The sequence below is a fragment of the Mustela lutreola genome, chromosome 12 (genome assembly GCF_030435805.1).
Source record: "Mustela lutreola isolate mMusLut2 chromosome 12, mMusLut2.pri, whole genome shotgun sequence".
NCBI lineage: Eukaryota > Metazoa > Chordata > Mammalia > Carnivora > Mustelidae > Mustela > Mustela lutreola.
Window position 1 is genome coordinate 6,030,768 of NC_081301.1, and position 16,662 is coordinate 6,047,429.

At 52.1% G+C, this 16,662-nt stretch overlaps 1 protein-coding gene across 2 annotated transcripts; it reads right to left on the reverse strand.

Moving 5' to 3' along the window:
• Positions 1-1,577: 1,577 nt before the first annotated feature.
• TOR1B (torsin family 1 member B) lies at positions 1,578-7,462 on the reverse strand. 2 transcript variants are annotated; one of them, XM_059141455.1, is made up of 5 exons: positions 7,195-7,462; positions 6,310-6,575; positions 4,781-4,956; positions 4,210-4,337; positions 1,578-3,689 (listed from the first exon to the last, which is right to left on the reverse strand). In XM_059141455.1, the coding sequence occupies exons 1-5, from the start codon at positions 7,391-7,393 to the stop codon at positions 3,448-3,450; spliced, it is 1,011 nt and encodes a 336-aa protein (XP_058997438.1). In that variant the 5' UTR covers positions 7,394-7,462; the 3' UTR covers positions 1,578-3,447. The 2 variants fall into 2 exon arrangements, with proteins under 2 accessions (XP_058997438.1, XP_058997439.1); XM_059141456.1 differs by lacking the exon at positions 4,210-4,337.
• Between the last annotated feature and the right edge of the window lie 9,200 nt (positions 7,463-16,662).

Sequence of the window (16,662 nt, forward strand, 5' to 3'; positions counted from 1 at the left end):
TAAAAACTATATTTGTTGCTAGTTGCTAGTTCTTGTTAATGAACTCCCAAAACTTATAAGTTAAACTGCCTGCCCTCCTCCCAGTCTACCCTGTGGATGCCAAGAACAGTGTTTTTACTTATAACTACAGAAGAGCTACCGTTTTACAATGATATTGTGTAAAACTTGTGAATACATCTTAAAGGAGGGGAAAAAGCCTCCACCGTAGGTCTTAGGTGCTTCAGCTGTGAATGAAGACCCAGCAGGTGCAATGCGCAGCCTAACCCGAGGCCTCTGAGCCTCCCGATGGCTCTTGCTCTCTGCTTAGCAGCACTGGGCTTCACGGAGCTCCTGATACCCAGCCGTGGAGTTCAAGTCCAGAGACACAGCCTCAGCTACAGGGGACTAGGCATACCTTGGTGTCCACGGCACCCTTGTGCACCTACAGCAGGGGTGGGGGTAGTTCCTGTGGGCTGTGGCACTAAAGTGCTCACAGACCCATTTTTTGCAGGACCAGAGGACCAGCTGGCACTTGCCACCACAGGACTTTGTTCTGTGGGACCTGGCCCCAGAGAGGCTCTTTAAGGGCATCCAGGCCTCCTAAGTCTGGATGGCTGCAAGTGTTGGAAGTTTTAAGATTTATTCATTCATTTGAGAGAGACCAGGAGCATAAGCAGGGGTGAGGGTCAGAGGGAGAGGGAGAAGCCGACCACCCTGAGCAGGGAGGCCGATACAGGGCTGGATCCCAGGACCTTGGGATCATGACAGGAGTGGAAGGTAGAGGCTTAACCGGCTGAGCCACCCAGATGCCCCATGTTGGAAGGTTCTTGATGTGGAGCAGAAGCTGACCTGTCGTCCTGTCGCCAGGGGTCACAGATCGATCAGGCTAATGACTTTCAGATGTCAGCCCCAGCACCTGGGCGCCCCTCCATAGGGAACATGGGAGTCCCCTGACTTCCATCTGGCAAATTCAGTCTTTGTAGATGAGGGCGAAGTGGAAACTGCACGAGGCTGGGAACAGACCTGGAAAGTTCTGTCTCAGGACTTGAGCACCTTCAGTTAAGAAATGGTGGGAGCGGGTGGGATGCTGGGTTTGAACTTTCTAGGAAGTAGCTGGCTTGTCCTCAGTCCTGGAAAGGGGGTTGGTATTAACGATCTGCCGACAGAGAAGCGCCGTGGACTGCGCTCGAGCAAGGACCTCACGGGACGGTGCGGGCTTCCGGCTCGGAGCCCGGCCTTGCTCAGGTGCAGAAGGTCAGCAGGAAGCCCTGTTTTCCCACTGCCTCCGTTCCCTTCCTACGTCAACTTCAGGAGCAAACACTTGCTAGAAAGAAGCCCAGCTCTCCCTGGAGTTTTCATCCGTGGAACTGTGGCACAGAACCCATCACCCAGTCCAGTGTCACTGTGCGTGTGGGTGGTGGGGGGGGACCAGCTCTGAAGGTAAATACTGGCCAAGTGACACCGACTCCCCGCCAGCTGGTCCGGGATGTGGTGCGCATGACACCCCGAGCTGCTGGACAGCCTTTCTCCCAAGCTCAAACTGTTCAGAGTTACCGAATAAACTAGGGAAAACAAAAAAGTTTGTAAGTGACACGTCACAGGATAAAATGTAGGCTTTATTTCCTATTCAGTAGGTCTACCTCTTCCACCGGGTGAGGGACGATGTGGCCAGTCGTGGCCTCTAACGGGTGCAAGTCCAAAGGTGGCTCACACGTGGTGAGTGAATTGCATCACCCTGAACCGGGAAAAGCTTGTCTCTCCCTGACCAGACACTCGAGGGGTTAGGAAAGAGCTGGAACGCGGCTTCAGGGCGAGAACAGGTACAAAAAATTTTAAGCCTTAACTGGGCTTTTTTTGTGTTTTCAAATCTGAGAGCCAGCGAGCACACAAGAAGGGGAAGCAGCAGGCTGAGGGAAATGGAAATGCAGGCCCCTCGCTGAGCAGAGAGCCCGACGCCAGGCTCGATCCCAGGACCCTGCGATCATGACCTGAGCCAAAGGCAGAGACGCTTAACTGACTGAGCCACCCGGGCGTCCCTTAACTTGGCATTTTTAAAAGACTAAAAGTGACCGTCTGTAAGGCACTCCTGCGTCACGAAGATGTGCCTTCCGCATCTCACATATAACCACACCGCGCGCTGTTCTTCTCAAGGGTCTCTGGTCAGGTCACAGCTGTGACACTGACACACACACACAGACACACCCCAATTCACACAGGCTGGATCGTCTTATTTCCCAGTTGCCAGCACGGTCCAGCCAGAGAGGGTGCTCGTCCTCAGGGGACACCCGGGACCAGCCGCGTCACACGGTCTTCGTCTGACCTCCAACTTCGACCAGCTATTGCCATGCACTGAAGGATAAAAATGCATAGTTTTTGTAAAGAGTTTCTGATCAAAGGATAGGCAGTTACTCCATTTTTTGGTATCCTTCCCATATTTTAAAATAAGCCACGTCCTATATTTTTCTGTTATACAAGATTCACAAGTAAAAACATCATAAAAAACCTACGTATCCTTGAGAATTCTAGCATTTCTGGTGTCCAATGCCGACATTTCTTTGGCAACGCAGAACCCGCCGGCTGACCGCTCTGGCACGTAGCATCCACGGAGACAGAGCTTGTCCTGTGGATTTCAGATGATTCTCCGGAGTAAAGTGAGGGATCAACCCACGCATAAACTGTAACTGACATCTCACCGCGGGAACAGAGGACTCAAATGCAAAACCAAGGGCCTCATTCTGATTGGACTCTCGTGATGACATGCAATTGGGTACAAATCTGGCAGCGACTGAAGTTCAGGAGCAGAAGAGGTACCAGGAAGACGGAGATCAACATCAAGTGAGAGAAGGCAGAGGAATTCCAGGACCAGCCAGACCAATGGACAGACCGTGAGGCAGCCGGTCCTGTGTTGCTGCAGAGGCCTCGGCCAGAGACCCCACGCCACAGGCCGCGAGGTCGCCTGGTCGAGGATGCTCCTAGTGTGCAGGCCCGCATCTTCCTGGACACTGCCTGTGCCTGAAGGTGCCACCGATTTCAAGTGAAAAGCCAGTGAACACTCTTGGAGGTTTTCAGCAAGTGCAAACCGAATGCTCCCCAGGTTGCCACAGGGCCCTTGCACTCCCTGAGTTAGAGCTGCAGCTTCTGAGGTGTGGGTGCCGTGGGGTCAGAATGGGTCCTAGATCTCACACAGCTGTTTGCAAGGCACTTCTGTCAAGGTCAGCAAGGGGGGTAGGGGGCAGGATTTTAGTTCATCGTCCACCGCAGTTCACAGATGGACGGCTGTCCAGTCCAAGATGACAAGTACACTCAGTAGGTTAGTGTCTGTTAAAACTCAACTCTCAGAAACTTCTATGTCCCAAAAGTCCACAGGTGCAAAGTGCAAACCCCACACAGGGCTTCAAAGTGCTTCCAGAAGGCAAGACCCTCATTTGCTGAGCTCCCAGCGGCCTCTTACCCCGCTTGAGTCAGACATCAGTGAAAATCCAACCGTGACTGCACGGTCTTGCAGCCCTTGTCTGAGTAGATTTTCTCGCTTTTGGGGAAAAATGTCATTTCCTCTGCCACTCTGGTGACAATGTCCTCATCTATGACAGAGCCGCGGGCCCTCATCTCCGCCCGTATACACATCTTCACGTGTCTGTACTCCAGGGGGAGGAAGGGGATGAAGTAATCGATGAGGTTTCGGTCTATCAGTCCGCTGTGCCACAGGCCACCTGCAAAGCAAGACACAGCTGGGTCTTCCCATCACTGTCCCTGCCACCTGGCCAAGCTCGCTGCTCTTAGAGGGCCCATTCTGATCCCAGCCCACAGTACATTCTTCCTGTCTCTACCCCCTCGAGATTCTCTTTTTATCAAGCGTGCAACAAGTCTGTTAAGGTTACCCCCACTAGGGGCGCCTGGGTGGCTCAGTGGGTTAAGCCTCTGCCTTGAGCTCAGGTCATGATCTCAAGGTCCTAGGATCGGGTCCCACATCGGGCTCTCTGCTCAGCAGGGGCCTGCTTCCCCCCACCCCTGCCTGCCTCCCTGCCTACTTGTGATCTCTCCCTGTCAAATAAATAAATAAAATCTTTAATAAAGAAAAAAAGGTTACCCTCACTACCTTGCTCCTGCTATGGGACGTCCCTACTTCAGCGAAGCCAGAGAGGCACAAGGACTCGGAGGCTTTGCAGAAGGCGTAGAGGAGAAGGAGGCTCCGCTGGCAGGGTCGGGGGTTCCTCGGCCTGGGACACTCACTGTGTTTATTGTTGAAGACTCCGACAGACAGCACGGGTTCCAAGTCCTTCAGCTGAATGTCTTCCCTCTTTCTTCCCGCCCGCCAAAAGTCAAGGGCAATCTTAGTTATGAGGTCCCCACCGGCATTGCTGAATTTGCCAAAGAAGCAGAGTAAAAATTACGTGGTAAGATTCTGTGTCCAGTCAAGAATCACACCTGCTCTGAGTTTCTTCTTAACTGGAGGAGTATTTACTAAGTGCTCCTGGACAAGGACAAAATAAGCGTCTGCCTTCACAGAGCTTGAAATCTGCTTTTCGAGAACTTGCTGCACAACGCTGACTTCTGATAAGCCTCGGATGCATGGGCAGGTAACGAAACTGCCAGTGACCAGTAATATCTAATTCATTTTCTCAGGCCCTCCCACTCCTTGCCACGCCGATGGTAGCAACCGCGAAGTAAAAGAAATAAAACATTTACTTTCGCCAGGCACCTTTGTCCCTGGGCAACTGAAAGCTCACGGTTGCCAGGACCTCCTTCTAGCACCGGGAGAATGAGTGCCTTGTGTGCCCCCAAGAAACCACCTCGCGCTGACCTGAGAAAGATGAAGATGGCCTTCCGGTAAGACACGCCATCCACCTGCTCGTAGTAGTCTAGAAACGGCTTGATCGCGTCGATGACCCCGGGGTGCAATTTGTCCATCTCGTCAAATATGAAAACAGAGCTCGCACACGCACTCACGTTACCCCGAATCCATCCTTGTAACTGGTCCTAGACCAACCATAAAAGAAAGAGGGTGCAGAGGCTCAAAGGAGGTGCTGAGGGGAGCAGCACAGCACTGTTCCCCCACTCCGCAAGAGGGCAAGTCGGGCTCTCTGGGCCTTCACGGAGAGCTCTCGGAAACGGCATCCTAATCCATGCATTGGGTAACAGCTTTTCCAAAACTTTATCTGTAAAAAGTGGAAGCTGACAGGAAAAACACCTCTTTGCACCCTACCACCTAACTCAAGTAATGTGCGGAGTGTGACTTTTTAAAGGTATAAGAGGAGCAAGAAACATGAATATTACTCGGTCATGGTTAAGCAGCCGATCATGTCCGCTCACCATGGCCTGAAGGCTCAAGTTAATTTTAGCAGACAGACAGAGGGATAAGCAACTGGAAACTGAAACACGCTTGCACAGTGCCCCAAACCAGCACTTGGACTGACGCAGTGAAAAGAGCTGGTACTTCATGGAAAGCATTATGCCCTATGCTTTCCCAAGACAAAGACACCCAAGCAACAAGTCCTCTACCCCAAAACGAGAAAGGCTCTAGAGGCCCCCCTCATCTAATTACTGTATTTCTAGAGGTTCATGAAAGGATTTGGAAAAACAATAACTATTCCTTCTTTTCAGCAATCTTCAGGCTCAGTCTGTGCGGCCAAGAGCCACTTTCACTTCCCTTTCAGTTCAGTTTCTGTTTGTCATTCAGGTCCTCCCCCAACAGCAGAACTATTAACCTTTACAAAGACGACCTAGACAACTTAATATAAATTAAATGTAGACAAAGTATCTCCAAAGGATGAACGGGCTTAAGAGTCAGTTCTTTGAGGCTTGCATTTGAAGAATGAAAGCAAGGCCAAGGATTTGAATGTAAAGGAAGAAAATAAAAGCGACTGGGTGGGGCAGGATCCTCTGCGCTATTGGTGGGAGACCTCAATGAAACCACATCAGAACCAATCATTTAAAAGGGCTCCGCTTCACCAGGGGCTGAGAGGAAACACCGAACACGCCCATTCATTGCAGAACGTGGCTGCTGCCCCAGAAACCTCGAATCTGGAGATTTGGGCCCAAGTTTCTGACTTGCTACAAGAACAGAGAGATTGTAAGGCACAAAAATCCCCTCATGGCTCTTTAAATGGAAATAACGTTTCCTGCCCCATTGTATCATTTTGGAATCAAAGGAGAAAAGCGTTGTAGGAGAGCTCTGCAACAGCAGAGCGTTACTGGGGACGAGCGTGCCTTAACTCAGTGGGGGCCCAGGGCTTCTGCAGTGCAAAGGGAAGCAGCAGAGGCCGGAGTTAGTGAGCAGGTTGCCCAGACCAGTCCTAGTGTCCGGCGGGCGGGATCAAGGGATTCTCTTGCCTGGTACAGTTTTATCTGCTGCTCGTGAGGAAAGTGCAGCGTGGAGACAAACAGGTGGACAAAGTTACTCTTCAGGCCTTTTGAGTGAAGATTTTCTGCCACAATCTGGCTGACAAAATTCTTGCCCGTGCCGGCCCAGCCATGTAAGGAAAGAGTCAGCGGCTTCTTGGGATTTTTGTTGTTCTTGAAGCCGGTCAGCGCCTTGAGAATCACCTCTGTGGCCAGATGCTGCCCAAACAGCTTCTCCTCTAATTCCAGCTTGAGGGCTGCAAAAGCCAGCCGGGAGAACAGAGAGAAAAATACACATTAGACAGGCACCAGAAGAGCAGCACTTTCCCCAGCTGGCCAGAGCCAGAGGCACGTATTAGCAAGCGGTCCAGCAGGGCGTCTGCCCAACCCCAGGGCTGGCCCGGAGGCAGAACCTCGGGTTGAAAGTCACACGATGCCACTTCTAAGGATATGCATTAGACGGATGTCATCCTCAATACTCCAGTGTCTGATAAGGAAGCTAACGTGTTCGTTCATCCAAGGATTAGCCTTCTCTTGACCGAGCTACAGGCTGTGCCCCAGCCGCCCCTGCTGGCTTGTAAGAAAACCAAGGGCCGAGTGTGGGCTTTCGGGGTAGCCGCCTCACGTATGAAAACTACTTAATAGGACTGACATGGTGCAAAGCGCTGGGCGCGGGGCTTTCGCTTCTTCTTACTGTACTCGCAGGGAATCCGGGGCGTTTAAGAAGGAGCTCAGGCAGATCTCCACGATCTGGAGCGCGGGTGTCAGAGAGCAGGGCTTCCAGGGCTGGATGTCGGACCGAGACCCCGTCGGTGCCCCCCGCCCCCGCCCAGCTCAGGGTGAGCGCCTCGCCCCTCGCGGGCCGACCCGCCCTACCCGACGCGTTGAGCCGCTGCTCCTCGCGGCAGCACTCGGCGAAGCGGCAGTAAAGGTCCTTGTAGGACAGGTAGCCGGTGAGCGCCGACGCGGCCCCGATGGCGATGCCCACGGTCATGGGCTCGAACGCCGCCACCGCGTGGACCGTCAGCAGCAGCCCCAGGGCCACCCCACGTCCCAGGCGAGCAGCCCGCCACATCGCCCCACTCCTAGCCCGCCAGCCTGCGCGCCGTACTGCCCGCCAGCCAAGAGCCAGGCCGGACTTCCGGCTGCGTCACTTCCGCCCCGCAGGACCGCCTCCTTCCCCGGGACGGCCATATTGGCGGAGGCGGGGCTTTGTACCGCCATCTTTGTGCGGGGCGCCGGAGCTGTGCGGTGCTTCGGCTTTCGCGAGCCCCCTGCCTGCTTCTCCCCGTTCTGTGTCCTAGACCTTTTCCGAGCCCCCGCACTTGGCTTTGTCCCCCTGGAGCTGCAGGGAGCCTTCCCACGTCTGCCCACCTGCCTGCTTTCCTGAGACGGCCGGGCTGCGCTCTGCGGGCTCCCCCGGGTTCGGCACGAGGAGTGCCGGGCTCCGGCGCACGGTCGGAGCCGCAGCCCGTCGCGGCCTTGCGCAGGCCTGCGAGGCCGGCCCTTCGGCGGGTGCTGGGAGGACCGCAGGGAAGCAGCGGGGGTCGGTCCTGGCCGTGCGCGGCCCCCGGGCAGGCGGTGGGAGCAGCCCGGGGAGCAGGGACGGCTTCCGTCTAAACTGGGAACTCGAGGAGCTTCTCGAGCAAGACGGGAGCAGGGGAACGCTTGCCCGGAGAGCAGGTGGTGCGGTGGGGGGGGGGGGGGGGTATTTCCCGCGCGGGAGGCCGGCGAGAAGGAGCGCGCGGCGCTAGGGGAGGCTGGAAAGGGAAACCCTGCAGGCGCCGTGGGGAGTCCGCGCTCTGTGCAGGAGGCCGTGGGGGGCCACGGAAGATGGCCCACGGCGGGCGGCGGGGGCAGAACAGAGACCACCCTGGCTGTTGGGCTCGGTGAGGAGACCGGTCCAGGGGATCTTGGCCCAGGCTTTCCTGAAACGGGTTGAGTTGGCCCCTCAGCCAGCCGCTCGACAGATGTTTGATGAGCCCTGGCTCAGTGTCCGGTTCGGTGCCACATGCTGGGGACACAGCGGGAGCAGGGCAGAGGCCCGGGCCTCGCAGAGTTCTCGGTCGGGGGCGAGGGAGACAGACGGGCGGCAGGTGGGTCACCGCCAGTGCGGTCCGTGGTGTGACGTGGGACGCCCAGAGGAGGCACCTTACTCAGTCTGCGGGTTCGGGGAGGCTCTCCTCTCCTAGCTCACTTGAGACCCGAACAATGAGTAAAATTGCTGTGGGCCTAGATTCCGTTGGGTATACTAGAAGAGCAGAGTATCATCTTAAAATGTTGATGCATTAGACAGGAAATTGGGTCTTTTGTAACCATATAAACTTGCGATGAAAATGTTCAGTGTCGATCTATGTATGTATGTATGAGCAAACGCCATGTGAAGACCCCTCCCTGGAAATCATACCCTGCTTAGAAGGCATTGACTTTTTTTTTTTTAAGATTTCATTTATTTATTTGGCAGTGTGAGAGCACAAGTAGGCAGAGTGGCAGGCAGAGGAAGACTGAGAAGCAGGCTCTCCACTGAGCAGGGAGCCTGATGCGGGGTTTGATCCCAGGACCCTGGGACTATGACCCAAACTGAAGGCAGACGCCTAACCAACTGAGCCACTCAGGTGCCCCAAAGGCATTGACTCTTCATCCCCATGTTAACTCTGCATTTACTTTAAATAGTTGGTGCCTCCCTTCTGGATTAGTAGCTCCCAGGAAAGGACATACATATGGACCCAGAACTTTGTTCTCTGGCAAAATGGCCTCCTTCCTCTCCACCGTCAGCCTCTTCGTTGCCACACCTTCCCTGTCTCCCACCCCACAGTCCTGTCCTGCCCTGAGGCTCTCTTCTAGACCCCTTCTGCCTCCCTGCTCTCTCTCTGGGTGAGATGCCCCAACTTTCTCCCTCAAAACCCTGCATCTGGCTGGACATCTCCATTTGGCTCTTCTCCAGACATCTCAGTACCCAGACAAACAGAAAACTTGACTGGTTTCTGCCAATGCCCCTCCCCCCATGGTCCTTATCTCAGGAAGTGGACCTGTCTTCCACCAGCTGCATAGACCCAAAGCTAGTGGTTGTCCCGGATTCTTTTCTCCCCCAGTCCTCCGCCTCTAATCCATTGGCAGGTTGCTGACCCCATGTTCAAAACCTCTCCAAAGCTCTTCAGTCATCATCTCCATCTCCTTGGCCACCCCCTGTCCAAGCCTCCATCATGGATGGCCACGGTAGCCCTGTAGGGGGGGTCCCCTGCCTCTGCCCTCCTCCTGGATCTGTACTGTCCATGACAGAGATAGGTGGTGTTTTTGTAAGGGCCTATTTAGCCAGAGCGGCCCCACCTCCGTGGAACAGCCATTTTGTTGTTTATGCAGGAAAACTTAAGTTGACCCTGCCCTCCCCCCAGGGGAACTTATTTAAAAGCAAGTCCAGGAAACCAGTCTGGGGTAACAAAGCCCAAATACAAGGGTGGCTCAGGTCAGGTGGAGATAACAGCTGGAAATGCAGGAATGAGTTGGGTGGAGACATTCAATCAGTAAAGCAGGCAGACTGTCTCCCTAGCTACCGAGTGTGGGCCCCGCCTTTTGGGGGGGGGCAATTCTCACCAAGGTGATAGGCTAGTGCAAATGTCTACTATGGGGTGAATTGTCAATTGGCCACCCATGTGTGACCTAGCATGACTGTGCAGCTTTCTCTGTATTGCAATCTCATTGGCCACCTGTGTGTGGCCAGGCTCAACTACAGGCCTTTGTTCTATAAAAGTTAGTCTGTGAGGCAGGGAGAGATCGTCCTCTCGTAAGGGGGAGGCCCCGACCCATCTGTTTGACGGTTTGATTCTCGATGCTTGGTGCGAAATAAAGCTTTGCTGGACCTTCGCTTTGTATCAGTCTTGCTCCTTTGACCATGGACCCATTATTGGGGGACCCACATTGGGGACCCAACATTTTCACGACAAATGGGATCATGTCACTCTTGCGTTCAGCCTGCCCATGGCTTCCAAAATCCCTTAAGAAAAAATCCACCCTTTTTATTCTGACCTCAAAGCTCTACCTGATGTGCCCTGTCTTCCTCTCAGACCTTCACATCCCACATACCGCCTTGTTCTCAAACCCACAGCCTCGTCTCTCTCCTGAGCATCCTGTTCTTTCTGCCCCAACTCTTGCTTCAGAGTCTCACCTGGCTAAGATCTTCCAGGCCTCAGCTTGAGGCCCACCTGCTCTATGTAAAGTAACCTCACGTCCACCCCTCGTGGCCCACTGTCCCTATCACCCTGTTTGTGTCCTTTCCTACTGTCACTGTTGGGCTGGCAGAAAGGGCTACTTAAGATGGCGAAAGTCCCCGCCACAAGACCTGAGCTCGGACAGGAGAACAAAGGCCCAAGCAGGAATCTGAGACCCTCCGGCCCCAGGCTCCCATGGACCAAAGGGACCCTGACAAGCAGGAATCTGAGACCCCTGCCCCGGGCTCCAGTGGACCAATGGGACCCCAATGAGCAGGCGAAATATCCAAATAAGGGAAACTTGCCAAAAGACCCCTGAGCTCCCCTCGAGACCCCTTAAAAGCCCCCTTCTCCCTGCCTTGGGCGCGACTTTCCCCACTCTGCTTTCCAGAGTCGCGGAACCTCGCCCGCGGGTGCCCACCTCCTCCCGGCACAACTTTCCTGGCTCCCCTTCTCCTGAGCCCTGAAACTTCGTCGGAGAGTGTTTTTAATAAATCTTGCCTTGCACCCGCTTTGCCTGGTGTTGTGTTTATCTCGCTGGAAAAAACTTTACAATCCGTCTCTTGCACTGGACTGAGGGCTTCAAGAGGGACCTTATCTGCTGTGTTCTGTTTCTCTAACTCTCAGAATGGTGCAACATATACAGTAGGCGCTCAGTAAACATGTTTAACATCCAAGCATAGCATACAAACTCTGAACTGAGGGCCAGATATGCCACGATAGACTAAATGTTCCCATCCCCCAAAATTCCTATTCTGACTCTGACGGTTTTAGGAGGAGGGGCCTTTGGGAAGTAGCTGGGTCACGAGAAAGGAGCCCTTAAGCCCATTAAGATGTTGATAATTGGGGAAACTGGGTGAAGGCTATATGGAAACTCACTGTACTATCTGAAGATTTTCTGTAAATCTAAAATAAAAGGTTTCTTTTGTTTTAAAAAAAGCAGTTTTGTTTGTGCTACTGTCTGACAATCAGTGATGTTGTAAAAATCATAATCACACAAGATTTAATTCTCCTAAACTGAAGTTGGTTTGTGAAAGTGTGTAAATTGCACTTGCTGGACAGAAATGCTCGAAAGACAGAATGTAGCATATGTGAAACGGGTAAATTATCTATCTCATATCTGTGAAAAGGTGTGAGGGGTAGGGTGTGTAGGACACAGAGTCAGGAGCTCTGGACCCTTCATGCTCTGGCACTGCCCTTGTAGAGAGAGAATCTGATTGGCCCAACCTGGATCAGATATCTTGACCTTGGATCAACTAACCATGGGCAGGGGTGTTGTGCCAAAGTAACCCCCAGTTTGGACTGTTCTACACATTTCTATGGCATTTTGTATCCCTAAAATGTATTTCCTGACTTGCCATTTGGTCATTTATTATGAAGCTAACCACTGGAATCCATAGAGGGTGGGAAGATGGCCACAAGAGTAGAGGACCTCCAGGCCCCCTCACAAAGAGCTCTCTGGGGGACAAAGACACATTGGAACCCCAGTGGTGGACATAGTTGAGCCCAACAGTTGCTTTCCAACTACATAATCATTCTGACGCTGCTTTGTGCTCCATTCCTGCTCTTTTAAGAAAATTTTAAAATTTTTAAAAAGAACATGTCTTTCAAATGGACAAAAAATTACTACCATTTACAGTATCTTAGGATACATTGCCTTAGAATGGGAACCTCCAGTACTCTGAGGTCTGCAAGATGGATCTAGAAACCTGGTTTCTATAGAAAAATGAAGACTGTGTAAGTCAGATGAGGGAGAAGGTAGCAGCAGCCAATGGCTCTTTTTTATTTTTTTTATTTTTTATTTTATTTTATTTTTTTTTATCAGAGAGAGAGAGGGGGAGAGAGCGAGCACAGGCAGGCAGAATGGCAGGCAGAGGCAGAGGGAGAAGCAGGCTCCCTGCTGAGCAAGGAGCCCGATGTGGGACTCGATCCCAGGACGCTGGGATCATGACCTGAGCCGAAGGCAGCTGCTTAACCAACTGAGCCACCCAGGCGTCCCGGCTCTTTTTTATTAATTGCTATAATACCGTCTTTTGGTGGCTGAGGGAGTCTCATATTTTCTTTAGACATTGGTAGGCACCAAAAGTCTCATAGGACAACTTCGATGCTATGTGAATTCTGCCATTTTCCTCGCACTGAGGCGGCTCTTGGGTGACTACCTCATTAGAACTACTACTCCATTCATATTAATTTTTGTTACAAATCTTACAAAGGGGAGTGATTCTGGGCATTTAGATCCACATTCTGTCCTAAGGCTGTCTGTTTGGTTTTCATAAATTGTCCAAGCCTGTGCTGGTTGCCGTCCTGTGTCACAGTCACTGGAAGCCCGGCGTCTTCTTCACCCTCCACTCAAACCCCTGGCCCTCATGTTCTACCATTCCCTTTACTCTTTGTCATCGCTCTGTTGCAGCATTGCTTTCAGTGTTTAAATTGTTGATTGAAAATATTCAAAACCACCAGCTTGACTCCTCAAGGCTGTCATAAGTTGAAAGAGCGACCAGAAAAGTCTTGGAAGGGTGCGATCCTGCTGGAGACAGGGCTCGGCTCTCTGGTTTCCCGGCAGGCTGAGATTTTCAGAACCCGAGACAGCGCCCCCTCCTGACCCGCACCTGTTTCCCCGGGAGCTTTGGATTTGACTGTCAGAAGAGGTGAGCCTACCTGTTAGCTTGTGAACCTACCGGAAACTGGGGAGACCTGGGGAGGGAAGCACTAGAGGGTGCTCGTGAGCTGCTGGTCTCAGGACTCAGAGAGGTCCATTCGAATCCTGACTCTATCACTTACTACTTCTGCGACCTTCACAAGGTCACAAAAAATACTGACAACAAAAAAAGTTCAAAGGCTAGATTATTTAAAATGCTGATTGTTTACATTAAGCCCTGTTCTCATCCAAGTCTTATCAATGTCCATATTACCCAGAGGGGTTCTCCTGGGGTGCGTTATGGTTGGTGTTTTCCTTTGTTACTTTGCACACAATGATACCCAGTTTGTTTCTAGGAAATCTTACAGCTATAGAATATTACATATGCTTTTAAACAGCTTTGTTGAGCTAGAGTTGACATGCAACAAACTGCGCATATTTAATGTGTATAGTTAGATAAGTTTTAACATCTGTGTATACCTGTGAAACCATCACCATGGGGACCATCACCCCCAGAAGATTCCTCTCTCATTTTTTCAGCCTTCTCTCTCATCTTCCGTCATGCCCCCTCTTCTGCCAGCCATAGATTGGCTTTTAATCACTGTAGATTAGTATGCTTCTCATAGAATATTGCACGTTTTAGAAATAACATTATGTATTTGTGTGTGTGTGTGTGTGTGTGTTAAGTGCTTTCTACTAAATGCCAAGTTCTGGGTGCGTGAAGTCATTATCTCAGTTAATTCTAAAGCACCCTGCGAAGCAGCAGTGGAAATCTCCATTTTACGGATGAAAGAGTTGAGATCCAGAGGGGTTAGCTAATGTGCCTGAGATGCCTACTACAGAAGACAAGCTGCCCAGGTTCAAATCCTGCTTCTGCTATGACCGTGTGTATGACCCTGGACAGGTTACTGAACCTCTCTAGACCCGGTTCCTCATTTGTAGGATGTTTGTAACAATAGTCTCTTCCTTACGGGGTTGCCCTGAGGGTCACTTGAGATGATGAGTGTCAGGGCACCTAACTGTGGTCATGGCGTGGGAAGTAAATGCAACCAGATAGATGTGCAGTGCACGATGCGAACCGGGGAGCCAGGAAAGGCGGCGTTGGTGTGGGGATCAAGGCTTCTGGAAATGTACCTCCTTGATACCTTGAACTCCTGAACCACTATTGTCTGTTCTGTTCACGTTGGAAAGTGCTCATCTATCTTCTAGGACCCAAAGTGTTCCTGTGTGTTGGCAACTGTGCCTGCTCCCTAGGGATTCCAGTAAGCAAGGAAGAGTTGGTGCCGCCCAGCCGGACTCCCCTCTGGTTGTGGGAGTAGGGCACATCATCCCAGCAATTAGAGTTCAGTGTCCTCAGTGCCATGGCAGGGTAAACAATTGCCATTGCCCACTTATAATCCCTTGAAACTCTTTTTAGACTTTATTTATTTAAGAGAGAGAGAGAGCAAGTGAGAAAGAACAAGCAGGGGAGGAGCAGAGGGAGAGCGGGAAGCAGACTCTTCACTGAGCAGGGAGCCCGATGTTGGGGTCAATCCCAGGACCCTGAGATCATGACCTGAGCTGAAGGTGGACACTTACCTGACTGAGCCACCTGGAGGCCCCTCCTGTGAAAGTTTTTCATCCAAGTTCTATCAGCGTCACCTAAGACTGACCAGCTGCCGCATGGACACTTCTTTATAAATACAATATTATTGAAAAGCGCTCCAAGGTGTTGCTACTGCTACTGCTACTGTTGAAACACTTCTCTGAAAGGTTTCTGAAGAAGCTTTCTCTTCCTTGTGCTTATAAGTACTGCTCTAGTCCCTCACTATTGTTCCCTGACCGCCACCCGTCCCCCAGTCAACCACAGAAGGATGGACCAGGGCGGGTTCTGGAATGACTGGCCTGGCTTGCAAGACCGGCCACACCACTGCAGGCCATGGGTCCTTAGCAATCGCTTATTTCCACTCGAGTCTCAGATGTTCACTCATGAATTCTCTGCAGAGAATTCAGAGTGTTTAACTAAAAACTGGCTTCTTCTCCCCGCTGGGACCCAGCCACCCTCTTTGACCTCCCGAAAGGGTATGGGTCCAAGGGCTGCCAACCCCCTTGATAGCAGAATGCTGTGGGCAAAGGAAATCCGCTGCCCAGAGGGATCATGTTGCTGAGGTCCAAACCCAGTGCTGGGGAAGATGATTAATGGACGGCATCCATAGAGACTGTGGGTTTCAAGCTAAAGAAAACACTGGCACTGGAGTAAGCAGCAAAAGGAAGTGGATCCTCAGGCGGCAGGAGACACACAGTTCCTCACGGAACGTGCATAGGAGCTGGGCATTAAGGGAGGGACATGAGTCAGGCCCGGAGTGCCCGCCTCTCCCCCTCCTTCTCTTCTACGGCCTGTCCTTTGTGGATCTGTCCCATTCTCTGCCCAGCACCCGGCTTTGTGTGCGCTGCCCCAGACACCCAGAGACCACACGCTCACGGCTTCTTCTCCCCTCCCCACTCTCCACTCCAATTCCAAACTCCCAGGGAAGGGATTTGATTGCCCCGGCCTGGCTCAGGTGGCCCCTGACCCAGCCAGCTGCAACCTGGGGTCACCTGGGGTGAGACCAGGACAGCATCCCCTGGTTTGGAACAATGAGGAAAGGACCGCTCCCCAAAAGAGATCCACCTCTAGTACGGATCTCGCAGTCTCCCCTAGCATGGCCCCCATGTCTGCCCCGCCGTTCTCCCTCGGCCCAGCAGCACTGCTCAGCCCCGTTCCAAACCTAGGTCCTTTCACTCATTCACTCAACCTGAAAATTCTTTCTTCCTCAGCCTTTTGTTCTGCTTAGACCTTCAGTAGGTTGGATGGAGGTTCACATAGCTGGGGGAGCGCCATCTGCTTTCCTCCCTTTACTGATTCAAATGTTAATCTCATCCAGGAACTCCCTCGAAAACACACCCAGAAATAACGTTTAACCAACTATAGGCGCACCTCATGACCTAATCCAGCTAACGCATAAAATTCACCATTGCACCCTTCAGAAGAGACCAAGCCCTTCTCTTTGCACCTTCAGACTGGTGACAGTGCTTTACCCCTGGTGGGGAAGGGGGGCGTGTCTTGTCAAGAATGGCAGAGGGGCTCAGATTTCACCCTCTTGCAAATTCACATGCTGGCTTTCCAGGTTCACAGAGGCTGTCAAGGACATGAGCTTCCAGGTCAAAGATAGGGACTTTGTTACTTCTGGCACAGATGTCAATGAGTTTCTGTGAAACGAATGGAATGGTTGGATGGTCTGCAGTCCTAAGCTACACACCCAGGAGACGGCAGTCACCTAGATCTTTTGGGGGAGCAAAAGCCCCCCAAGGTCAGTTCAAGAGATAAGGTCGAAAACATGACCAATTTGGCTATAGCTGGCAAAGTTGAAGATGTGTGTGCCCTATGACCCCAAAATTCTACTCTTCAAGCCTTTCTCGCGTTATGGCATGTGAACGCATGAGTCTGTCCTACTGGGGTCAGTGGAGGGGCTGCTGGGTGAG

Bases quoted from the DNA above. Each gene is read 5' to 3' on its own strand.
- TOR1B (XM_059141455.1), bottom strand. From the start codon at position 7,393: ATGTGGCGGGCTGCTCGCCTGGGACGTGGGGTGGCCCTGGGGCTGCTG. The intron at 4,957-6,309 runs GCAAGAGAATCC...TGGTTGGTCTAG, and splicing joins AGCAGATAAAACTGTACCAG to GACCAGTTACAAGGATGGAT. The intron at 4,338-4,780 runs GTCAGCGCGAGG...TGGCAAATTCAG, and splicing joins GCCATCTTCATCTTTCTCAG to CAATGCCGGTGGGGACCTCA.